Here is a 26,765-nt window from a genome sequence, read left to right as displayed (position 1 = left end):
ACTTAATAAAACGCTGGCTCTGGGAAGTCAGTGTCTGACATAATTTCATCCTTCAGTGAGAAATGTGCCACATGCTGGAAACACAGGGGAGAGTGACACAGAGAAATGAATAGCTTTATATTTAGAAACAGACATTGCAGGATACGGACACTTCGACTTGACTGACGGCATGTTACGCTATAGAAGAGACCAATCTTGTCTTGCCACTTAGAAAAATTATGTCTGTGTCTTACTCTTCCCCACGCAGTCAAAAAACCCCACACTGTCTTTAGGAAGTCTGAAGCATGAGCTAATTTCTCAATAACACAGGCCTTTCTCATGGTATTTGCATTATGGGGTATGACAGTAAGACTCTGCTTGTGAGATGCCATCCCCATTAGTTCCTGTAGCGGTTGCTGGTCCTTGTGAAGGAGACCTCGTGCTGTACCCTGACATGGACACGGGCTCTGGGTGGCAGTGGCAGCCCAGGGGCCATCCCAGCGCTTGCACAGATACAGCCTGCCTGGTGCTCTGGCAGCTGCTGCCACCCCATGGCTTTCCATAAGGGATGAACGCTGCAGAGCTCCAATGTGTTGCATTTCTCCAGAAAGCACTCCTAGGTCAGAGGGAAGATGACGGATATTCATGTTGCTCTGCTCAGTCCTACGTCCCCTTTTCTCATAAATCCTTTCTGCAAAGAGAAGCAAGCACTGTGGGAGCAGCGCTGCTCTGCTTTAGGATGGGCGAGCGCTTTCCACCGGATTTCCAACTCTGTAATTGAATATTAATTTTGGCTCCCAGGAGTTTGCACTGACTGACTTTATCTGCCTCGGCAGGAAATATTCCAGCTTTTACATTTATTTATTTTCTTTTATTTATTTATTTATTTATTTATTTTTAAGAACTTCAAAACGTTACATCTCCAACACGCTTTTCAAACTCGTTTCCGAAAGTTGCTGCTGCTCTGGGAGGGGGGCCGTATTTACATCACGGATACCACACACAGACAGATCTGGGTTAGAGCAATCTGGTCACAGCACGGTGTCCTCCGAGCGGTGCTGCCAGCAGAGCTCTGCCCTCCTAAAGCAGCAGCGTCCGGCCAGAGGCTCCGATATGGACGGGGACGCTCCAGACGGCGTTATCCCGTTCGTCACCCCGCCTCGTTCCAGGAGTGCCCTGCGTGTGGAGGAAGAACTTTTTCCTGAGGAAGCACTATGAGGAATGGCCTCGCGCTTTGCCTATCTTTTCTCTAGGGCTGAAAGCCTCCTTCCCTTCGATTAACTTAAGTGGAGAGCAAAAAGGAATAAAATATGCAGTAGAAAACAATTCAGCCTTCTTGGAGGCAGCGAGCTTGGCACATGCACGGACAGGGGTCCAACGTGCTCCCTATAACGTAATGGGAGCTCTCACCTTCAGTCTGTCCCCTCTCCCCCCGGCCCCATCACACGCAGGATGAGCCGTACCCCCACAGCCGCCTGCCCACCTCTCGCCGCTTTCCCGAAGCAGACCCGCTCAACGCGGCGGCGGGGCCGGAGGGCTGCGGGGGGCGGCGCTGCCCCCGCCGCGGGCGGAGCTTCGGCCCCAGCCGGGCTTCGGCTTTCGCTCGGTTCTCGGCTCCCCGCGATCCGTGTTGGAGCGGCGCGGCCTCAGGTGTCAGCCCGCGGTGCGCGATGGCCGCGGGGTTCCCACGCGGGCGGCCGGAGCCGTCTCTCCGCCCGCCGGAGTTGAGCTCGGGGGGAGGCGGCGCGGCCACCTGAACGCGGAGCAATACAACAAGTAGCTCTCGCCCAGCCGCCGACGCCCGAGACGAGGAGCCGCCGCCGGGCCGCTCGCCCAGGTACCGAGAGGCGGGGGCCGGGAGCAGCCCTTCCCCGGCTTTCCCCGCGGCGGGCGCGTCTGAGCGGCAGCGACCCCCGCCCCGAGGCTGCCCCGCTGCTGCTGCCGGGGGTCGCGTCCCCTCGTACTCGGCCACCCCCCTCTCAGGTTTAGAGGCGGGGGCGTGGGGGGGAAGAGACGCGGATTTCCCACCCCTCTTTGTGTGCCTGGGCTGTAGGCGCCGTTCGGTACCGGCTGCCCGCGCTCTGTGCCAGCGGCTCGAGGAGGAGCGGAGCCATTGGGGGCGGCGGGAGGCAGAGCCCGGCGCGGGGACATCGCGCCGGGAAACGGGGTGGGACGGAGGCGGCCGGGATAGGCGGGGAATGGCGCGGGGATGCCGGGGGGGCTTCTCCTTCATTCCTTCTCTCTGTCCGCGCTGAAGGCAGAAGCTCGTCCCGCTCCTCCGCCCCGTGCCGCCCCAGTCATGTCCCACCCGGAGCGATGGGGAAGCTCGAGGACAACGAGAGGGTGATCCTCAACGTGGGGGGCACGCGGCACGAGACCTACCGCAGCACCCTGAAGACCCTGCCGGGCACCCGCCTGGCCCTGCTCGCCGCCGAGTCGCAGGGCGAGTCCCCGGGCGCCGAGGAGCCGCCGCCGCCGCCTCTCCCCAACGCGGCCCCGCCGGCGGGCGGCTGCCCCGAACCCGGCAGCGGCTGCAGCCCGCGAGGCGGCGGCGGGGCCAGCGAGTTCTTCTTCGACCGCCACCCGGGGGTCTTCGCTTATGTGCTCAACTACTACCGCACCGGCAAGCTGCACTGCCCCGCCGACGTGTGCGGGCCGCTCTTCGAGGAGGAGCTGGCCTTCTGGGGCATCGACGAGACCGACGTGGAGCCCTGCTGCTGGATGACCTACCGGCAGCACCGCGACGCCGAGGAAGCGCTCGACATCTTCGAGGCGCCCGACCTGCTGACGGGCGAGCCGCCCCCCGACGGCGACGACGACGACATGGCGGCCAAGCGGCTGGGCATCGAGGACGTGGCGGCGGCCGCCGAGGGCAAGGGTGGGCGCTGGAGGCGGCTGCAGCCCCGCGTCTGGGCGCTCTTCGAGGACCCCTACTCCTCCCGGGCCGCCAGGGTAAGCGCCCACCGACGGCGCTCCCGGGAGATGCATCGGCACCCCCGGGTGACGGCGGTGGTGGTTCCCCGGGAGCCTCGGGGCGTTGGGGGTGTGTGGGGTGTCTAGGTGGAGCCGGGCCGGCTTGCGTGGGGTGGGCTGCGGAGTGGTGCCGTGGTGGGGCGCTGTGAGGTGTGGCATCAGCCCCTCTGGAGTGAGCTGTGCCCGCCATCCTAGTCTCAGTGGGGACATAAGAGTGGTACTGGGGGATCACACTGTGTGCCAGTGGGCTGCATAGTGTCCTTTCTGGAGGCCTGCAGGGCTGTATGAGCACCATGTGCTCTGACTTTCAGGGAGGTGTTGGGTTGTGTGAGGTGGTGACTGCCCACAGCCCTTCCAGGAGGGCTCTGCTGGCAGCTCCTGCTTGGCACTCCTGCTTCTGCCATGATGAGCATGGTAGGACCTAGTGACAGGGGACCCACCTGCCCTCTGCCTGTCAGGGTGGCCCTCATGGCTCTGCAGCTGAGGGCTGTGAGGGAACACTGGTCCTCAGTGAGTTCTTGACAGGTGGGATTTTAGATTTTGGCTCTTTCTTCTGTGCTGGAGGATGGTGCGAGTTTCAGCCCTGACTTGTAGTTTCTGCTGTTGGTGGTGATGGGTTTTGCTTTCTAACCCACGGAACAAGCAAATGGTTGTAACACCTTTGGGGGAGGTACGCAGTGATGCCTTGAACTCAGCTGTGGGAACAGCAGCCAGCAGCGAGTCCTGCCTGCAGCACGTGAGAAAGAGCTCACGGTTGGAACAGGTTTGGGTTTTAAGGCAGCAGGAAGCATTTCCTGGTGCTTTCACTGGGTGTCCCTATGAAGAACCCAGACCTTATTCTTTGTCACTGATCAGTACTGTCCCCAACAGTGATAGTAGGGTCACCACAGCCTGATGGAGAATGGGGTACCAGGGGGTGCAGAGCTCCTGCTGTTGCCCCAGGTGTCTCTATAGCAGGCTGTGTTCTGAATACACATTGGTGGTGTTTTTATTGTTGCTCATTAAGGACATGTGCAGTTCACGCCTTGGCCACCCGAATTCAGCAGGGTTCAGCTGTTGGTACCTGACCTAACAGCAGAGTGACAGTCCCACTGCTGCTGGAGAAGCTGCTCACAGATCTGTAGCTTTTACAGTGCGGAGCCTTTCACTGAACTTTGTGGGGCACTGGCGGTCATCATTCATCTATTAGAGAAGATATTTATCTTTATAAAGTTAGGAAGGGGTTTAAAGTATTATGTTCTGATTTCAGCCACGGGCAGCCAGAGCGAGGCATTGCCAGAGCTGCAGCTCTGACTTCTGGTTCTGTTCAGTGCTGCCGCTCTGTGCAGTGATCCCCCCCACAGGCAGGCTGCTTGGATCGCTGTTGGCAGCTTGGAAGCATGGGGCACCTCTGTGCCTTAGGACACCCCCCAGTGTGTGGCATTTTGGGTGTTGGTACCCCCAGATGTGAGCTGAGGTGCCGTTGTCAGTTCAGTATTTCCCCACACCTGAGACAGACACTTTGTTTTCTGAGTATTCTGGCAAACGCGGCGTTGTTGTGTGTCAGCTGAAACGATGACTAACTCTAAAAATATTTGGGTGAGATCCTTACTGAGCGCAAGAAAAGCTCCGTGAGCATCAATTGTGCCTCGCAGTGCGAGCTCCTGACTCATGCACTGCTGGGATGGTGGTGAAACAGCTCGCTGGTAAACTTTCCTAGTAATGGTGATAATCCATCGCAGTGCTGCTTGGTTGAACTTCCGCACTGTCTGTTTGGAGGAACGTGACGTTGAGAAAAACTGGATGTTGGTTCTTAATGGGGTGGCACTTAATATATCTGTTTCTCTTTATCCTCAACTGTGATCTCTAAAAATAGAAATTTGATAGAAATTCAAATATAAGTTGCCATGGTAACCTATTGGGGGATAGTGCACACACAGATTATTCTAGCAAGACCATCCAGCGATGTTATATAAACAGTGGAACTCATCTGTTGACAAAAAGGTGTACTGTGTTAGGGACTTAACAAAATCAACTTTAATACATGCGGTTTGTTAGTTAGTGACATCTACCAGCCGTGCTTGTTGTAAATACAAGACATAATGCGTATGCATGCAATTGCTTTGAAACCCACAACGCTTTTCTTTGTATCTCAAGTTGAGGAGTTGCATCTGAATATCGTTTGTTTTCATTTCACCACTTTGGATTTCTCCATCTGCGAATTGTAAGGGAGGGTGCAGTGGAATTGCTTTTGCTCCGGGCTCTCCAGAGCTGTCACTCACAGACTGCTTTCTGACAGAGCTCTGCTGTGTGGATGGAGGGGTCCCAGCATAAGGGCTGCCCCAGCGGGAGACACATTGGGCAGCCAAATCCTCCTGTGCGGTGCAGGTCTGTACCCGATTCTTATTGCACTGGGTGTGCTGTGAGTGTTGCTGGTTAACAACAGTGAGCTATTTGACTCCTCTGGTGGCCCTTGGCTCATGAGTGCAAGGGACTCTTTCTGCTTTAGTAACGTGCAGAGAGATGTCCAAATAGTTTGTAAGGAAGTACGAGAGGCATAATTAGCACTGAGTTTGACAGAGTGTCTGCAGATGCCCGGCGGGACCTGGAATGTCAGTGCTAGTCTCAGATACCATATTTCAAATTAATTAAGCTTTTAAGATCTTTTAGTTTTGAATAATAGTTGAAATATGATGCTGTTTAAAGAAATAATTAGCGTTCGTCATTGATTTTTGTTAAGGATTGTGGATTATTCCTGCACTTAGCACACGAACCTAGAAACTGCCTGGGGACTCACAGTGTTCATGGCTGTCTGTCTGTCCCCCAGAGCAGCCTTTCTGTCCATGCACAGAGCAGGGATGGGATGGGGATACCAGGCTGTGTGATGCTGGAAAAGGGAAGGTCCTGTGTGTGGTTGTACCTGCGATGATGCCGTAGGAGGCTGCTTGTGGTGACACTTCTGCTGGCCTCCAGCACTTAGAGAGGTTGGCTGTGGGAAGGGTTGGCGAAATGAAGGAGGCAAGCAGGGGAGAGAACCAGGTTAATGGGTCCCCTTGAGGCGTAGAGCCCCAGAAATGGTATAGGAGAGCACTTTTAGTGAAGTTAAATCACATCTTTGGTGACTTGTGCACAATCTTCCAGGTAGGTGTTTGCATGCTGGGTACCAGGGTGGCTTATGTGGGCTGCTCAGGATGCAAACAGCTTTTATTTTTGGTGGAAGCAGCGCTGCTGGGGCAGTCTGACAGACGCATCACGAGTGGAGCGGGGAGGATACGGCCGGCTCAGAGTGCGCATTAATAGCGAAGTGCAGGGCTTATTTGCTTTCTTGAAAATAGAACAGGCATTTCAATTTCTAAGTGCAGGTCTTAGAAGTTTTTGAGTTATGAAGATTTTTCTTCTATCTGAAAGTGGTTATAGGAATGTACAAGGAAAAGAGTAGAGATTACGAAGAAATGCAAAGAGTGGGCTTTCCTCTTGCCATCTTGCTAATGTCAAAGTGGGAAAAGAATCCGTTCACTTACATTGACTGCTTTTAAAGCAACAGCACCTTGTTCCTGGGACAAACACTGTGACACATCACTGCTGTGGGTATTCTCACGTTCCATGGCTTTGTGAGTGCACGGGCTGACTAAATCATATAAGTACTTTTCATGAATTCATTTCTGGAATGCTGGCTGTTTAGAGTCTTAATTGCAAATAGTTGCTTAATAAGTTAACCGCTCAAGGTAAGCCACTTTGATCTGTGTTAAATTTAGATGGTATCTGGTGGCACTGACATAGTGGTGAGGTAAAACCAGAAAGATTTCTGCCTCCCCTAACTTCTGCCTTTTTCTCTACAGCTGTTCTGCCTGCTGCTGCTACTGTTTCCATGGAAACAAGCCAGCTCTTGGCTTCCTTTTTCCATTGAAAACAGCCTTCTCTCTGTCACTTATTAATCTCAGAAAAGCATTCTGTCATGGCTCAGACATGAGCTCCACAGAGCTGATCTGCTTGAGCATCTCAGGAATGGATGCTGGTCTGTAGGCACCCCTGCACATAGCCAGATTCATCCTCTGACTTTAAAAGAATTCGATTGATGGACTTGCTCTGAATTTGCTTTGGTATAACTGGAAGTGGAAATTAGCTTACCACACACAGCCCAAGATAATAACAGTATTGAGAATTGTTCTTGCCCGAGAAATCTGGCAGACAGCATCCCGTTCCTGTGTGCAATTCAGACATAACGCCCTGCTGCTCTTTGTCACGTTTTGTTTTCAGCAGTGAAGTGCTGAAATGATACACGTTGGGGTTAGAACATGTCTTCAAACCCATTCATAACCATACACCTGGTGGTGGAGGAGCAGCTCACAGCTCTGGGAAATACTGCGTAGGTTTCAGCGTTTCCGTTTGGTCAGGTGTCATCACAGCACCATGTTATAAGCGATGCCGTCAGGATAAGCAAGAAGTGAATTAAGAAAAATGGTATCTTCGTGGTCCTTCTTATTCAGGTGTCTGGTACCTTCTGAAGAAAGTGACATTTTTGCTTGGCTTTTAAATTTTTTGAACACACGTTGAATTGTAATGAAAAAAAAAATCACAACTCAGACTAATGTCGCATCCTTGGTCAGTGTCCCTCATTATCAGAACATTAAGATTTTTAAAGGAACTTTGTCTAGAACTTACTTGGCCTTTTCTACCTCAGCAGTCATTGCTAGAAGGTGTCTGTTCTCTCCTCGTGAAGCTACCTTTCAATTAGGGTAGAAGCATCAGAGCACAGGCGAGGCATCTCTGTATGTCTTCTTAACGTTTTCTATAATCTCTGGTGGATGAGCTGCTTTTTTGCAGAGGCTGCTGCTCTTCCTTCGCTTTGGTCTTGACTCATCATGGAGAAGCATGTTTCCTTCAACCAGCGCAGGAGAGAAAGGGTTTGTGCTCTCTGTATTTGGCATCTGATGGGATGTTCCCTTTTTGTTCTCCTTACTGAAGTCTTCTTCAGACCTTTCTGCTGGCAGCACGACTTACATAAGCTAACTGATCCCACGTAGGAGCTTGTGGGGGTTTCTGCAGTGTACTTTTTACCATGAGTAAAGTAGGTAGGCCAATAAAAATACAGAGAGGATAAAATATGGAATATCAAGCTGTTGCTTATAATTCTACAAAGGATATTTCTATAGCAATACATTTTTATGTCTGCTGTTACTTCCCAAGAGCCTTTCTCCTGGTGCGAGGGCTGGAGCAAGAGGATATTTCTTGCATCAAAACCCATTTGAGCTGGTGAACTCAATATGCAACCACAGAAATGTGTCCTGACATACTGATGTAAACTTAGTGTTGTCAACGTGATAAAAGGGACTGTAAGTTGGAGTGCTGGTCTGGTATGTTTGCTGCCCTATCGTGACATACTCATGGACAGGACATGTTGTTGTAACTGAGTGATAAGCCTGTCAAAAAAACACCTAGATGTGGCTGTAGAGGGGGGAAAAAGTGATTTCACATTCTTTTTAATCCTACAAATGTGTTTAATTAACATCATTGTTAGTGCAATATAATGACTACAGCATTTTTTTTTTAAAGGAAAAACTTCCATCTGTTAATCAGAAGTGTTAAAAATAGAATGCCATGTCATCATACAATTTCTTCTGATTTGCTTTACAGATTTTTTGACTGAAGTGGTGGCATGAAGCTTAAAAACCGAATTATCCAATTACTTATTATAACTGTATTTTTTCCCCTCCCTTTAAGTTGTCTGAGAATTTTGAGATGCTGCTGTGTTTTTGATCTTTATACTAGTAGGTTAATTATTGCAGTGGCTTAATCATTCAGTCTTTTCTTATTACAGATATGTAGATCCTTAGTATTTCTAGGTGAATCTGGGGTATCAGGTCTTTGATATGCTCCAGAAAATAAGGTTGTACATAGAGGAGAACAGTCTGTTGTCTTGGTTCACAAGTAAGTACTGGATTTAAAACACCATATAGTTTATTTCTGAGATAAGTATAGTTTCTTAACTTTCTACACTGCAGCATACAAACCTGTATTTTAGGTGTGCCTGCTCTCTAATGAAGGCAGAACATCTCTTGGAGCTTGTTGCTGGTTTTGATAATGGGTTGAGTACCAGCTGAATAGCAGTAATCTTCTTCTTAAATGTTTAATCCTTATCCTAAGAGAAAGAATTCTTTAGGAATGACTACCACCATTCTAAAATGCTTTGTTTGGTAAAAGCAGAAGGGCTGCTGTAACACTGGGGGAATTTAAAGCAATAGGAATCATACGTGGAGGTGCAGTTTTAATGGCTGAGAAAATTCTCTTTCAGTGACCCAGTTTGGAGAACACGAAGTTCAGTATGATGATACAGAGGGCTACAGGATGGTGCTGTGAAACACTGTGTACCTGTGGTTGCAAAAATAAGGACTGTGAGCTGCAATCCTGATGATTTTGCCAGGTGCCCATCACAGTGCAGGGTTGGAGTGGCTGGCTGTCACAGCTGGCATCCTGCTGCTGGTGGTGCTCCTAAGTGGGAGCAAGAGTAATATCTCCAGTTGTATTTTGGTTGGCTTGCTTAATTTCTCAGTACATAAATGTTCACAAAAGACTTCTATATGCTATCTACTGTGAGATAAAGGGTAATCACGTGTATTTAACGGCCTGTGCAACCACAGGTGTATACTTCAAAGTAGTGGTAAAAATTCCTGTGGGATAATCTAAAAGAAGAAAATGTTAGTTTGGTTTAGTTAATTTGTAATATCATACCAAATATTCTGCATTTATTTTTCAATCTTCTTTTTTCTGACCAGAACTTTGCAGTTCTAAACTTAATCCAGTTATGGTTTGGGGAAGATCTTCATTTCTTTTTCATTTTAAATTCTAGGTCTAGTATCTGCCTTCACTTTTCCATTTGAATTTTAGGACATAATTGATCTTTAAGCATGTGTGGATTTCATCTTGAACATTCTTGCATCGGTCTGGGAAATACTTAAATAAATTAGGTGTGTGTTTGATTTCTTGTGTGCTTAAACTTAAGCTTGTGTTGGATATTTTATTGGAGTAGGGGCTGTTCATTTGCTCTTAATAATTGATGTTAAACAGATTTATTTAAAAACATTGGATATTTCCATCCCTTGGCCAGTAAATATCAGTGACTCTATTCTAGGTTAGGTTGAAACACCTGCTCCCCTAGGTAGTATTGTACCTGTAAGGCTGAAGAAATAAATGGTAATGTTTGTCATCTGTTGCCAAAAAAGGCAGATGAAGCTGATGCTTCACTGACCCATAAACGGTCAACAAAATTGGTTTGATGCATTGCAGCTACAGGGTCTCCTTGGTTAGTCATTGTGATTGGTTAGTCATTCAAACTGATGCCTCGGTAGCAGGACAAACGAACTGGGGAATTTGTAAAGCAGAGAATACTTGACATGAAGGAGAAATTACGTCTTGGAGGAAAGTGAATCATTACAGATTGAAACAAGGAACGTAATTTCATTATTTTAGTTTTTCACAATATAGTCTGTGAAATGTTAAAACTGGAGAAGACGGTGTTTTGTGTTACGTGTCTGTTTCTCTAACGAATGATTTTCATTAAGTTAAGGATAGAACTTGTCAGTTGTCTTTAAACTGCAGGTATATCTAACACATTGATGTTTTTCATTGCAGTTGTCTCTTCCTTAAAGTGCAAAGGGAGCTTTCAGAGTTGCTGCTTTAATGACACGATTTATTCAGTTTTGGAAACGGCTATTTCAGCAAGTACAGTCATGATGCAGCTTTCCACCCTAATCCAGCTTCTGGTACAAGTATCTCCCCAAATGTTGTTGAAGGCTCTCAGAGCTGGTTCTTAACTAAAGTCTGCTTTAGTTAAAATGTATCAATAGCTAAATTTCTAAAATCATAGAATCATAGAATCACCAAGGTTAGAAAAGATCTAAAAGATCATCCAGTCCAACCGTTCACCCATTACTAATAGCTCCCACTAAACCATGTCCCTCAACACAACATCCAGTCTTTCCTTGAACACCCCCAGGGTCGGTGACTCCACCACCTCCCTGGGCAGTCCATTCCAGTGCCTGACTACCCTTTCTGAGAAGTAATAATTCCTAATGTCCAGCCTGAATCTCCCCTGCCATAGCTTGAAATGGGGCATGGAAAACTATTCAGCTGCCATCTTTTGCTGCTGTTCTTTATGTACTCCTTGAAGGCACAGTTCAGGAGATGTGTGTTAGTAATTAAAATCAACAAACATTGCAGCAGAGTCTTATTTTGTTTACTGGCAAAGCTTTTTAGAAATAATGAGGTAATTGTCACAGTTTGTAATCTTAATGTGAGCAAACTCCTTTCTGCAGAAACCCAAGCTTTGTGATATTGTGGGAAGGTCTTGGCAATAGTGACTAGGGACTAAAGGCAAATGCTGTGTGTTATAAAAGCTCACGCTATAAATTTTTCATTGCAATTCTACTGCTCAGACAAGTACCGTGTCAGTGCAACAGCAGTGTACCTTGCAAGTCCAGCTGTGAGGTGTGAATCTGACACAGGGGAGAATGTTTGTGGTCCTCATGCTTTCAGACTTCAGATGGTGTTTTTATCCATATATTTATGTATATCTACGTGTCTCTCTATAAATATGAATGCAAGTTGTAGAATCGAGGAATCACAGAATGGTTTGGGTTGGAAGGAACCGTAAGGGCCACCTAGTTCAAGCTTCCCTGCTGCAGGCAGAGTTGGACCCATTGGATCAGGTTCCCCAGAGCCCCATCCAACCTGATCCTGAACACCTCCAGGGATGGGGCACCCACAGATTTTCTGGGCAACCTGTTCCAGTGTCTCACCTGTCCTGAAGTGAAGATTTTTCTTCTGGATATCTAGTCTAAACCCACTCTTTGTTAGTTTAAAACCATTTCCCCTTGTCTCTCAATGAAAAAAGTCCCTACCCAGCTTTTTGTTAGGCTCTTTGAAGCCTTCTCTCCTGCACGCTTAACAGCCCCAGTTTCCTCAGAAGCTCTTCATGCTCCTCTGATAATGCAAGGAGTCTCCTCTGATAATGCAAGGAGTCTCCTCTGATAATGCAAGGAGTCTCCTCTGATAATGCAAGGGGTCTCCTTGCATCCTTGCATTTGAAGCCCTCTGATAATGCAAGGGGTCTCCTCTGGACCTGCATCAACAGCTCTGCATCCTTCCTTTATTGGGGCCCCCAGACCTGAACACAGTACTTCAGGTGTGGCCTAACGAGGGCAGAGCAGAAAGGGACAGTCACTTCCCTTGTCCTGCTGGCTACTCCTCTATTGATGCAGCCCAGATGGTGCTGGCCTTCTGGGTTGCAAGTGCACACTGCTGGCTCAAGTTGAGTTTTTCATCAGCCAACATCCCAAGTCGTTCTACTCGGGTCTGCTTTCAATCCCTTCTCAGCCCAGCCTGTTTTTGAGCTTGGGCTTGCTCCAACCGAGGTCCAGGAACTTGTACTTGGCCTCACTGAACATCCTGAGGATCTCATGGGCCCATTTCTCGAGCCTGTCAGGATCCCTGTGGATGGCACTCCTTCCCTCCATTGTGTTAGTTGCACCACGGAGCTTTGCGTCCATCTGAGAATATTACATATGCACATGTTATTAAATGTGCTTTTGAGTATTCCTAACCAGAAATTATGGTAGACAAGAAGATTTTTCACCACTCTTTATTTATTTATTTGGCTTTTTTTTTTTTTTTTTTTTTTTTTTTTTTTTAACCACCTGTTTGTCCTTAAACACTTTAATGAAGAAGGCTAGAAGGCTGCATCCCAGGTCTCATGACTTAATTCTTTTACTTGTTTAATACAGATTCTGTTAGTTCAAGTAGAGTTTTGTGGGACTGTCTGAATATCTTGCTTTATTAAATATGATAGACTTATCTTAGTGGATAGATGTATATATCACTATACTGACGTAGTATTTTGTTAATCATATTCTGATTATATTTGATGATAGAACTAGTACTCGTTTCTTCATAAACTTTTTCATACTAAAGAATGGGAAAAACTTCTGAAGCAGTTCTGTGAGCTCTGAAACTAAGGAAGTCTTGCCTTCTATGAACATGTACCTCAGCTGGTGAGGTGATACAGCTCCAGTTACAGTTTTTCCTTACCTTGCCGTATTATGAAGTCTTGAGTGCAGATTTGTTGCTATCAGGAGATTCTGAGCTGTTGTTTCTGAGATTTTTTTCTGAGATTTTGTTTGGAAGGGTTTCTTTGTCTATATTGCACTTTATTTTTACAATCCCTTGCGGCTTCAGTTCTTTTCAAGCCCTCTATCCCTTGGTTCAACTTCATTATAAGTGCCCAGCTGCTGTACAGAACCCTGCTCATTTGTTGCTGTAAAATTATGTATATTCTTTATATGATAAGACATTTTGAGAAAATCAGGTCTCTCAGCTGTTGGTAAAGGGGAAGTATTAAGAAAACCTCAGATTTGGCAATTGTTTTCTTCAGATGATACTGATAAACGCATATTATGGTTTTTCATTTTGCTTAAGTAATCTAGCCTGTTTTATTATTCGTTTACTAGGTTTGTTTTTAAAGAAGTTATACATTTAGTTACATTTTGTAGGAGGGAGACAGGTTCAGTTCAAATCAAGTCCACATCTGTTTCTTGTGAGGCAGAATGGGAGTGCTTCATCAAGAGAAATACAAAAACATGAACATAATGTTTGTGTGGAAGATGCGGAAAGTCAGTCACTGTTGTAGGGACTGTGTTACAACAATCTCATTTGGTCAGGTTCGGAGCGAGATGGAGTTTGACTAGGGCTCAGGGACTAAATGTGCTGGCAGTGAATTCTGGAGATTCAGTTGATGTCTCTGCAAGGCTGTACCATCCCCAGTGGTCCACACGTCTGTGGTAAACCCTGTCTGCTAATTGAAAAGACATAACTGTTCTCTTACTTTAGAAAATCACAAAATAACTTTTATTTTAAATAACAGCAGTGCTAAAATAAGGCAATTATATATATATATGGGGTACATAGTGTTTTAGTTGGTGTCAGTCAAATGCAGCAAAGAGGAGAGCTTAGGTACTTCTCAAAGAAGTCTGTGGATTGTTGTTTTCTGTGCCCAAAGGTTTAAGCATGTATAATCATCTCATGATCTGTATTTCTTTATATGGTATCTTTGTCTCATTCACTTTACAGCATGGATCTGTGCTGGGAATAAACTGGGACTGTGTCATTTGGATATAGGCATTAATGAGTGTGAGAGTAAATCCCTTAAATATATCAATAATTTTGTTTGCAGAACAGTTGGAAGAGCACATTCAGATAGGGTGTATGTCCCACACCTGAACAATCTGGAAAAAAGGAAACTGAATTGAGTAAGTAAGCACTGTTCACTTTGTGAGCTGGCTGAGGCAGGGTCTGCACGGGAAGAAACTTTTCAGTCACATTTATGAAGGTTGCTTTGTAGTGTACGAAAGCAAGCAGGTCAAATTAAAGCAGGGATTGGCTCAGTTAGGCAGACTGACAGTTTCTCCCTCTGAAATTTCCTGTTAGAATTTCTGAAATAAAGATTTCCAGATTTTAGTACACATGAAAACAATGTTATTTTCAGTCTTCTCCCCACTTGTGTAATGTTTGCAAAGCCTGTGCAGTTAAACTCAGTGCATCGGAGTAGAGAGTCTTAAAATGAGAAATACTGGCCAATCTATACAGTTGGCTCTGCTACCAGTTCGATCTGCAGTATATTAGAAAAACTGTTCAATATTTTCATTGATTTCACGTTGCTTTGTTCCTTCAGGTTCCTTAAATGGTCTCAAATCTAGTCTTGTCCTGCAGTGAGAAGTTCTTCATGCTCCTAGTTCTAGCTTTTGCCTTCTGTGACTTGGGCAATATGACAACTGTGACAAAAATGTTGTGTAGCCTTCTCCACATCCCAAGTAGACAGGTCTCCCATTTCCTTCTGGTGAGGTTCCACATTTTCTTGTCTTCCTTTATCAGAGATGTGCCTACAGAAGCTTTTCTCCTTTCTCTGGTTGTTCCTGGCCATTTTTAACTCACAGCACTCCAGCTGATCACTGATTTGCTGAGTGACACCCCCCCTCCACATATCCCCAGCCTGTCCTTCCTAAAGGTCCTGCATCCTATTTGCAACACTCCATAGGAGACACAAGAGTCATCTCCAGCAATCATAGGAACCATCCTATCACATCTCTGTGATCCCACTAATATCATATCCCTGAAGGCGTGTATGTGTTTTCAACTCCTCTTATTTATTACTCATGTTAATTGTGCATAGCAGCATGTAAGTTGGGCCTCCAGTGAAGCTGCCTTACTATCTGGACAGGCTGGAATTCCTTCATGCTCCTTTGGGTGTTCTCTCCCTGACCTGTGATCCTTCTCTGGGCATCTATTTCTGGCACTGGCATCAAAGTAGTAGGAACTGGATAGCCTGAGGTTCCTTTCCCCAAGCAGCTGTAGTTTAAAGCCCTCCTCACCAGCGTCTCAAGTTTGTTGTAGCTTCATAAATCAATTGTTATGTGAATAGTGGAAGCCAAAGACAGCAAGCAAGTTACCAAAAGAATTCTGAAGAGTTCTGAAGAGCGGTGTTGATGGTTTGATATTTTCTTTGCACCTCAGCAAAGACATTTACATTACTTTTACATGTATTGGAAGCCATACTTAATACTGAACAGGAAATTTGTTAATAATTTAGCTACTGTGCTTCTGTGCTGGAAGTGACTTTTAACTCTGTTTGGCTAAGACTTGAGGATGTTTTTGAAGCACATGACATTGTTGGCTGAACTCAGCCCAGAATATGGCAGCTGACAAGTGTTTAGTCTGCTTTGACCATGGAGTGGCAAGCAATTTCTTCATTCAGTTAATTGCAGGGCAAATGAGTGAGCTTGGTTTCTTTTTCCATCTGAAATGATTGCTGCCTGTAGTCCTGACAGTAAAGAGCTACATTTCTTCTGAGGCTTTTGAAGTTTGAAAAGTTCTCCTCTGGAGTGCTGATAATAGCCACATAAAGTAGGGCTGGATTTCGGCGTGGTTCCTCATGCAGAATAATAATTGATATTGAAACAATATCCAGGTTTTTATGGAGAATTGAACATATCCTTCTAAGCAATAAATCACCTTTTAAATAATTAGCAACAGAAAATATGTAGAGTTATAGCTCTATAAGTCTGCTGCTTACACAGAGGAGAAGGCATGTGTACTGTGCTGATTTTATGCAAGGTTCTGAATGTGCCGGGGTGAACCAGGAATACAGCACTGATCTTTTACGTTCACTGTGTAACTTCTAAAAGAAACACAAATCCTCCATTATGGGAATTTAGCATGAAAAAATAGTTGCATGTGTTCCTAGTGGTAATGGCTAATTGTTGGCGTGGATCGCTGGTTTGGCCCTGAAAAGGCTATGAGCTGGAGGGCATGCTAATGAGTTGAATTTGGTGCTAGAGGTTGAAAAGATCCTCCCTGGCTGTGTGTTATATAGTTACCACCAAATGAAACAGGAGAAAGTCTCCTAATGTTATACAATGTTTTCAAGTGCTGTCCAGCTAAATGCTTCTTTTTGTGGTTTTAAAATAAAGATTGGATTTCACTGCAGTGTTTTTTTCTGTTTGAGGATATTTGTGTTTAAAAAGTATGACTCTGGATTTTTCTCATTAGCCTGGCAATCTCTGAATCAGGAAAGGATTTCCTAGAACATGCAGGGTACTGTCAGATTGGTAAGTGTGCCTGAGGGCTTGAGTGTTCCCATAAATACCTATAAGTAGGAAATCAATCTGGAAAAAATTACACTAAGTCTTTGAGGAGACAGAACCATAAAGGTAAATAACATCTAATCAGGAGCTGCTGCAGAAGAATGATACATTCGAAATGTCAATTAATTAAAAAGGCCAGATGAGAGGGAAAAAAGAAAAAAAGATCTGATAAAAGGAGTGGAGGGATTTTTTTTTATTTATTTATATTTTTTAAGACCACAAAGTCATCTAGGCTTAGAAAACTAGAGACCGGTGTTGCCTTGAAGTATAGGTTGTGTTGGTTATAGCTGCTTCCAGATTTGCTTTATTCTGCAGCCTAGAGAAGAAAAAAATACACACTGATAGTTTTGTAGGGTGAAAATATTTGCATTTATCACGGTTCTTGGGAATTCTTTAGCTGATTAGAATTAAGTACTGGTAGGGCGGCAGCCAGGGAGAAGCCTCAGTGCCCATTTGTACAGAGCTGGGCAATCGTCTTAGGTATAATTATACATTTGGCTCTTGAACTTCTGAAAGCAATATTTTAAATCTTTCAGTTTGCCGTGAGTCTGTCTGAGGCTTTATCTGAGTGACAAAATTCAGTGTACCTCTGTGTTTCGGAATGCGGTCCTGAATGTGAATTTGCTCTTGATGCTACTCATTTACACACTCTGTGTCAAAACTGGTGCTTGTTCTGTAGTACTTGTAGCTTCTTAGACAGGAGATATTAAATACAAATAAAATAGGTAGCATATGGCATTGAGATACTAGTACATTAAACAAAGCATCTTTGAGTTGGTAAGGATATATTTATTTACTAATGTTATGGACATTCTAACATGGTGATTTTTCAAGAAAACTGAGTGCTGTTTTGTTCCAGTTTATAGGAAAGTGAAAAATAGGTCACGCTAAAGAGACAGAAGAGGCTAATAAGATAAATTTTTAATATCTGAAATTCAGTAAGTAGTATGAAGATTCCCCCCCCCCCCCCCCTTTGTAGAAGCTAATAGACTAGAAATAAAATAGCCTTGAATGAAATTATCCTATGACAGACTATATCATAACATTATGAATTGACCAACTCAAATCAAAGCATTTTTTTTTTACATCTCAAATCCCTTTTTCTGTTTTGGCTGTTGGATACCGGTCCTGCAGCAGGAAGAAAAAATACTAACAAGGGCTTGGAGAATCTCAAATCTCAGATAATTCTTCTAATTCTTTAAACATAGAATCATAGAATTACTCAGGTTGGAAATGACCTCAAAGATCATCACGTCCAAAGAACATTTCTGAAGCTTTTGAACACTTGGGAAGATATGTGTCCTGTAGATCATCATGGAGTACTCTTCTGAAAACATTGCATTTGAGTGGCATAAGCTAGCAGTGGCTTTTATTCTTTGGGAGAAAATCCCCAAATACAGTGTCAAGAATGGCTAAAAATGTGCTCTGCAGAGAAAAGGTGAAGATGGCCATAAATGATGGGGCAGAACTTTTAAAAGAGGATATAAATTTCTTCCTGCATTTTTCAGCACAGCAATCCCTTTTCATTTAATAAGGAAAATAAGGAATGAATGAGAAACTTAACAAACATCATTTCCGAAGCCCTTACTCTCCCTTGATCTCGTCTCATGCTTTTCTTTGGCCAAAGATAAAGCTGGTGTAATGTTCCTCTCTGTATCTGACGCTAGTTAAACAAGTCGTGCATGTATGTAGTACATACATGGGAATCCTTTGTATGGCTGTAATAATCTTTCAAGGAGAGTTTCACAATGTACTTTTCCTGCTCGTTATTAACACCGTAAAAGAAGTGGCATAATTGTCCTTGACTGTCATCAGTTTTCTGTCTTCAAAGGTAACATTATTAATGCCATTAGCTAATGTTAGTTTGATATTAAGAAAGAGAGACAGCAATGAGCAGAAGACTGAATGACTTGCAACGACATGAAATGCTGTGTTGTTTGATCTATAGGATACATTTTCATTACTGGGTCTAGAAGACTCATTCTGTATCCATTCAATTAAGATGAGGGCTTGGAAAAGAAAAGGAAGAGCAGTAGAAGTTGAAAATGAAGCCTGGAGGTTTGCAGTATCTCTCTTCATGAATTATAGATGATGTAAATTAAAGTGTCAGACAGTACTGAAAAACTGCTTTGTCTGTGACTGTAATAAGACCATTTAATGAAAATTGGAAATATTTTGGAGCAAACAGGAAGAAACAGACAACGTATGAAAGTCAGTATCTGTGAATGATGATTTTGTGACACCTTGCATAGAAGATTTGCTTGGAATGCCTTACTGATAATCCCGTGGAAAGGATAACCATTCCTAGATATGGCATTAGAGACAGTTACAGTTCTGCATTAAGCTTAGATTTTCTTCACCTTCTTTTATTCAGCTGTGTGTGTTACATCATCCCTATTTCATAAATTTGGCCGGAACAAATTATTCCTGTTTTGGCTATTTCCCATTATTTTTCCTAATTAATCTGTTTTCCTTTCTTTGCCCTCTCCATTCATTTTTCTTATTACTTGAGGACTTACTAAATTGAAGTAGCCTATTGTTTCTCTGTAGAAAGATTCATCAGCAAGGCTCCATTCCGTAAGTGCAGGTCTTTCTATCTGTAGATCTAGTGGTGTATCTTGGGGCCTTAGATATCTGATCCTGCAAACAAAATTCAGTGTTAGAGTCTGAATTTTTCTTTCCCCCTAAACTAGCAGGAAATATAAAAATAAATAAATCTCAATAGACTTAGAACTCCATGCTGTTAAATATAACAAACAATTCTCTGTTTTCAAACATGGCTATACTTGCGAACTTAAATCAGCGGGAAGGATTGCCTCTATTTAAAAAAAAAATAATAATCTTATATACTGATCCATTTGTTTCAATTACAGAATCCTTTACAGAGTTTCTGCTTGAAAAGTTCCCATGTGTTGTGGTACGTAATGCTGCAGCTGGGTGCAATTCAGAACACCCAAAATTAGTAAGAGTCTTAAGTCTTCTGTGTAGTTAGAGATACAGGCATAAATGATTAGAAATAGGCAAGGTAGATGCATATATTCAGACATCATAAGTTCCCTTTTGAGTGTTATCAATGCAATTCTGCTGTCTGTGACCAAAAACAGGCATTTTTGCGCACTGCATTTCAATGGAATCTCCTTGATGTTACGTAAGTTGTCCTGTTGAGAAATAGCCACAGGAACAGTGGAAAAAGTAAATTGTTGCCTTTGTGCATCACATACAGAACTGACACTGTTATAACTGAATTGTTTGCTAGAGCTGATTTACCTAAATTAGTATAGCAGGTTTTTATGACCATGGTTCAATCGGGTTAAGAGTGTGTCATGTACTCATTTTGCTTAGTTTGGCTTCCAAGCCAGTTCTCCCACACTTTACTGAATATGCCAGAAGGCTGCTCCAATGTAAATAAGTCAATTTCCAAAACAGTTTAACCAAGTTGGTGCAATTTCTGTGTAGACCGCTTGTAGTGTTAGGATGTTTAGACCTGCATTAGATATTCTAGGGAATCTTTTATACCTTGTGTTTTGCATCTGAATGCTTGGTATATCTGAAGTTGCTTTCAGTATGTGGTACTTCTCTAGAAATTGAAGTATTTTGATTAAAATCAGATTGAAGTGACTCACCTACTCAGAGGCTTGCTTTGGAGCCACTCACTGCCTGCACTTGTTTAGTACTTTATTGTTCCTGCTCTTTGCTTTGATCTCTTTCTGTGTAAGCATGGAACTTGTGCACATTTTGGATTCTGCAGCTGGAGTCCTGATATCAGCTCTAGGCTTCCTTGGTTGTTAATGCAGTAGACAGAGATAGGTTCCCAGTGCAACCCGCAGTTGAGTTTGTAATTTTATCTAAGTGTGGTTTTAGAGAGCTTGAATGTGTACATATTCATATTTATTTTTTAGGAAATTAGTAAAATCATCTTGATTTCATTCTAGTCTGTTTTACTAGTGCTAATGGGAAGAACTGTGACAACTGCTAGCGTAACACTGTTACAATTTATGACACCACCTAACCACCAAATGGTCTTTTTTATCATTCTTTACCTATGTGCTGCTTTCCCTCTTTGCCGTGTCATCCAGGTGCCAATGGAGTTATTGCATGCTCTTTGAATGGGCTGTGACTTCATGAGACCTGCAGGAATAGACCTCTAAAGCTGTTATTTCTACATTAGTGATTTCTGTTCTCCCCCACCCCAAATTCTGCTATTCCAAGCGAGGGAGCAGAGGCTCAGCTGGCTGCACTGCACAGGAGGGCTGGCGCTTGGCTGGACTGAGACTAGTCATGGAATCATAGAACCACGGAAGATTCTGAGTTAGAAGGGACTCACAAGGATCACTGAGTCTAACTCCAGGCTCCACACAGCACTACACAAAGTCAAACCTTATGTCAGAGCCTTGTCCAGATGCACCTTGAACTCCAGCAGCTTGGGACCATGACCAGTACCCTGGGCAGCCTGTTCTATGTCCGCCATCCACTGATGAAGAACCTGTCTCAAACCCCAGCTGCCCCTCCCCTGGCACAGCTCCATGCTGTTCCCTCGGGCCCTTTTGCTGTCACACAGAGCAGAGCTCAGCGCTGCCCCTCCGCTGTGAGGAGCTGCAGCCTCCATCAGTCCTTCCCTCAGCTCCTCTGCTCCGTGCTGAACCAACCAGGGCACCCCAGCTGCTCCTCATATGCCTTGCTCTCTAGACTCAGAAATTCTCACTGAAAACAGTGGTCTTGTGTTTATTGTGCCAAAGGGTGATCTCTGTGTGTCCTCTGCAGTGTAAGGCAAGGAGAACAACACTGAGGCAGAGATCTGCCTGTGGAGGCCCATGCAGGTGCAGCCTTGTTTTTCTTCTCGGTCTTTCTTGGCATGGTGAGATAAGTGATGCTTCAAAGCATCATCAGCTTCAGAAGCTGTTTGTCAACAGACAGCAACAGTTAATCAGAACAGAGGCCAGCTGTAACCCAGGCACACTTTTATTCTAAAAGGTATGCAAATAGTCTCTGCTCACAGGGGAGGTAAAACAAAGGCTTCAGCAGGACACCTCACACTGGGCTGCAGTAAGCAGGCACCTGCTCAGCGCTGTTCAAATGGGAAGCACTATTTGTCTGTGCAGCACTGTGGTAGCTCTGTTTAGGTTGATTGATGGGCTTTTTAACTTTATTTTTTGTCAACCTTATGAAGCTGTGCAAATTCACTTATCAAAATTCTAGTTTTACTGTTTTAATTTTTGGTTGTAGTATAAACTACTGGGATTGAACAGGATGTCTTTTCGTAGTGTGTGTTTTAGAGAAAGAGATTCAGAAGTTCAACAAAAGATAATGTGGTGATGATATAATGATCTTTTTGGTTTCATCATTGCATGCAGAGCTACCCTCTCGGCATTGCTGTGAGTGTCACCGGGATTTGCATCCATCTAGGCTGAATTTTGGTTCAGGATGACTGACAAATGCACTGGTGTGAATGGAGAGTTCACTACCATTTTGTGTTCAGTGCTGGCGAAGAGTCTAGAGATCAAATACAGGCTTTGTCAAATACCACAAACTCTTTGCTACTATTGCCATAAATAACGTTCTGTTCTGAAGGGTGCCTGGCCGCTTCTATTTTGTTTTTCTAGTAGATTTTGTTTGCTCCTGGAATCTGACTTCTTTTGCTTGACTGAAATGAATGGCTTCATTCATTTCAGAAGAAACTGTCTTGAATTGCATCAGAGAGAGATTGACTGACTAAACATCACTGCGGATGTCATAAACATGAAAACAACTTGCTTTAAATTTCAAGGCAACAGGTCTTGACAGAGGGAATCCAACCCATCCATGCAGTATGTGGCTGCTGGTCATCACTTGTTTCATATTTGAATTATAGTTTACATAGAAACATGATAAGAAATAAAAGTAGCTTGTGGATGTTTTTAGGGTGTGTTGTATTTTATTGCCTTGAATGAGATCATCCATTTGTGCGTATTTTATTATCTTAAGAAAAATTTAAAATTTATAGTGTGTGCTTGTGCCAGAAATACTTGGTTGTTTATAAGGGTCCTTTTTCTTTCTTATGGGAAATGGTAGCAACATTTTTTCCTTAAAAGAGGATCTGAAAGTAGGTTTACACAGACTTGAAAATAATAATAAAACACTCTCCATAACATTGAATTCAACTAGATTTTAGCTTGGATATATTTTTATTCATTCAACAGTTTCTTCTTCCAGTTTTGGTGTATCTTTGATGTTCTGCCTTTTCATGTTAGTGCTTATGCAGATAAGTGCCTATTGAATGGGCTCTCAAACATTTCTGAATCAGAACTGTATATTTTTTTGTGTAGTACTTATGTTTCATACAGGGAAGTGCATTCAGATTCGTAAAAAGTAGTGGAAATTCTCAGCAATAGTTACTTCTGACCAAAAATTAAAATTTGGTCAATAATAAACTGATCCAAACTGCAGTTTAGAAGAAACAGAAAATATTCTCTTTTAAGTGGTACATGTATGGAAAAGCAGATAGAGGGAAGAGACAACATGTTACAAGTTCTGAAATACTTTAGTCAGCTTTTAATTTTGAAGCAGCATTTTCAGTAGAAATCTCATTTTAAGTGACAAAGAATGGTAAAATAGATATGAATATTTTAATTTTTAACAAAAAACAATGGGTTTTCTTTACAGAAACAGAAAAACATATTATGGACTCATCTATATTAACTTTCAGTATTTCAATGTGTTCTTCAAACTGAGAAGTCTATTATTTTCATTGCTCAAGTGACTGCCCATGGCTGGGCATTCAGGGCTGCTTGGGATAGATGGAAACAGGAGTATTTAGTACGTAGAACTCTAAATTTAGTACTCTATTAGTACTGCTGCTGGATAGAGTACTAAATGGCAAATAGTGGCAAAGCGCATGGACATCAGATACCCAAAGCAGAGCTTACTGCTTCAGTCTGAACTGTGTGCTCAGTTGTCAAGGCTACATGTGCCTTGATGAGTCTTGATGAGTGAACTAAATCTCAGGCTCAAGTATACATAAATAATAATAAAAAGAGAAATTCAACAGATGAGATTTAGTATGTAAATTTGAATATCTTTCAGTAAAAGCCTGTGTAAGAAGAGACAGTGAATCTTTACGAACATTTATTGGCTTTTTAACAAAGTTCATTACACAGAAATATGTCTCTTCTGCTCATTTTAAAGTTTGAGCGCTAGACTTAATTGATTCATAAGAAGGCGGCATGGCTAATAGGCTGTTATTAATGTGCATAACTTATCGAGATGAGCTTTGTTCTGTGCAGTTAATAAGTGGATTGTAACAGAGATGGTCCAATTATCAGCAGAACTAGAATGATTTTTTTTTTTTTGTTTGTTTTTTTCTTTTGTAGATGAAGTATAAATATTATCAATGTAGGTGAATTTTGCGTGTTATTAAAACAAACAGAAGAAGTGGAAAAGAGTAGTTGAAGTTTCAGTGTAAGAAATCACAATGGTTAACTTGCTGGCTTCCTTATTCCTGAGGAAGGTTACCGCTGCTGTTTGAGTTCCCTGCAGCTGTATGGGACTTGTGTAATTATGGCACAAAGGACATGTTGTGTGAAAGAATACCCACCAATCAATCCTTAATTATCTTAAAACGTTGTCCTGGTATTAATAGAAAATATTTTGTAGGCCATGTAAGCATAGCACTTCGTGCTGTTTCCCAGCCACCACTGAATAAATTGAAATATGAGTTAACTCAGTTCAGCAATCTGTTTAATGTTGTAATAAAGATGGAAACAGTCTAAGGTGAAGGCCCTTTAGACAGGAATGCTGGCAGACACATGCCCACAGCTCAGGCTGATTTTGTTATTAATAGTTCTGCTTGCAGGACTGTCAAGGTTAACTGTCTTCAGCAGATGTTTTACCAGGAGTGCTGGGTTCCTGATGCTGCTGGAGGGTTTGCAGCTGAGAGATGCAGCACTGTCTTTCTGGCACTCAGAATGTGAGAGAATGATTTCCTTTCAGAGCGGTATTGCTGGAGGGAGAAAAAGATGCTGAATTAATGAAAATACGTATCTTAAATATTTAAGGTTAAAAAAAAAAAACTTTCAATGACTGAAGTAGCAACTAATTCAATCAATAAAGAGGGGAAAAAAGATCTCCCCATCTGGAAACCCCAGACCCACCTTAGTAACTGCATGACTAGATGATCTGAGTTCTCAGCTCAGTCCAGAGCCTGAGCAGTGTCTGCATTGCACAGGGGCTCACTGCTTTAAAACCAACTTTCCAGAATGTGCAGTGCAAAGGGCTTTGTAGGGCAACCTCATGGTTGTGCTGTATGTTGAGGATACTTTCTGACATCAAAATGTGATGAGGAAAGAGGCATGAAAATGCACGTGTGTGGAGCATCTCTGCTGTCTCTTCTGTCCCTCCCAGAAGAAACAAGTGGTTGTGAACTGGTTTGCTGAAACTGATAGACAACTCTGGCTTATCTGTGATAGAAAACAGAGCTTTAAGATTCAATTTTATGTCCATCTCTCTTACATACAAAATTTGAATGTTATACAACAATAGGAACTAGAAGAAACTTTTCATTTTTCTTATTTTACTATCATAATTGGGACAGATAGAGAAAGAAAACCAAAATATATTAAAAAAGATATTCTCTGAATTCTCAGTGTGCGCGTATCTGTTTGGCTTGCAATCAATAAAATGTGTCTATCAATAACAGTTTTCTTACCCAGATTTTCAGCAACTTCAAAACATACTGTCTACTAATAATGGGAGTAGAGTTTGGCAAATGACAGCCCCAGCTAGGCAGTAACATTTGTTAAATCTGTTGGTTTTTTCCTTTCTTTTTTGCTATAATATAATGGAACTTGTAATCTGAATACATTTGCTATTCAACGGAGAGTGATAACTACTATAATTATTCATACAATGCCAGTCATTTAAACATGTGGTATTCGGTATGAATAATAGTCTTTCTTTTAAAACAATTTTCACTCCTATGGTAATAAATTCATTACTTACTTCGTGTCGTGTTATTACTAAATGGAGTATACCTAAATGCACTTCAGAGAAGATATTGCTGACACTTTCAATTTAGTTTTAGGTCTAATTAAACTTCTGCCATAACAGAGTGGGCATTGAGGGTTTTCCAGTTTGTTTATTTTACATAGCAGGTGAAATGCCACTGGAAAAGAAAGAAAAAAGCAAGTTGTCGTGAGACAATGTATTTGATCAGTAACAGTGATCCTTCCCTCCTTGTGGATGTGCTAAATGTAGAGTTCCAAGTCTTTCAGGGGGCACAATGGAATTGAACATCAAAACTGTGATACTATAATGTGTCATTGGTCAGATGGGATGCTGCGGTTCTTCATCAGGCAAAGTAAGGACATCTGGTGCATTGAAGCCTATGAGAGTATTGGAATCTGTAACAGAGAAGGAAAAACTGGTTTGTAACTTTTATCACTGTCTTCAAGCCTGTTGTTTCCAAAGTGGAGTTTAGATCCAACCACAGCAGCACTGAATGTGTCCTGCGGAGGTAAAGACGAGTGATTTGATCCTGCTGATGAGCATTTTAAAGTTAGTCTCAGGGTCATGAAACATGCTAAAGGGGATGCCATCCCCACTGAGTTTGCAGGAAGAGTCACTTTGATTTGCATGTTTAATTTTCTTATGTTCTGATTGCAGCGTTACTTTCTGATTTGTGGTACTTGCATTTTTTAGCTCTGTATCAGAAGTATATACTGAGAACTCTGGTTTCTCTAGCACTAAAATGTGGAGAACAGCAGAGGAGTGAAGTTATGCATCTGGCTGCATCACAGCTTTGGAGTTAATAAGTATCGCCGATTGTCTTTATCCTACAAGCAATGAATGAAATTGGTATCAAGTGAGACTTCCTTTATTCCAAAAGAAGAATTAAGTGACGCTTTGGCTTCTTGTTGCTGAAATTCTCCATGGCTCACAGCTCCCATTTTCCAAGGAGAAGAGCTGTGTGCCAAATAGCATAGCATATCAATATTTCAATGCCTAACTCGTTAAAACTGCTTTGCAAATCTTGGCTGACAATAGTCAAATATATCAACCATCTTGTAAACTCTGTGTATGCCATGCTGCTGTAGTTCAGCAGAGCAACCTTGGTTTATATCACAGTAGGAGCTCACTTTTTATCTTGAACGGATACACAGTAAAACTCTT

The 26,765-nt window shown here is 43.1% G+C and overlaps 1 protein-coding gene across 11 annotated transcripts in view; it reads left to right on the top strand.

The window, feature by feature from the left end:
- The first annotated feature begins 1,241 nt into the window (after nt 1–1,241).
- The window catches only part of KCNC2 (potassium voltage-gated channel subfamily C member 2), a 93,592-nt gene continuing 68,068 nt past the window's right edge, over nt 1,242–26,765 (top strand). For 2 of the 11 annotated variants that reach the window (XM_072327795.1, XM_072327845.1), the window contains exons 1-2: nt 1,245–1,816; nt 2,237–2,931. In XM_072327795.1, coding sequence (XP_072183896.1) covers nt 2,296–2,931 — 636 coding nt within the window. In that variant the 5' untranslated portion in view covers nt 1,245–1,816; nt 2,237–2,295. Of the gene's footprint in view, nt 1,817–2,236; nt 2,932–26,765 lie in introns of all 11 variants that reach the window. The other 9 variants (XM_072327854.1, XM_072327806.1, XM_072327825.1 and 6 more) reach the window with 8 other exon arrangements.

Source organism: Excalfactoria chinensis, chromosome 1 (genome assembly GCF_039878825.1).
Source record: "Excalfactoria chinensis isolate bCotChi1 chromosome 1, bCotChi1.hap2, whole genome shotgun sequence".
Classification (NCBI taxonomy): domain Eukaryota; kingdom Metazoa; phylum Chordata; class Aves; order Galliformes; family Phasianidae; genus Excalfactoria; species Excalfactoria chinensis.
Note: the sequence above shows the minus strand (reverse complement) of the source record. Positions and strands in the feature narration are given on the sequence as shown.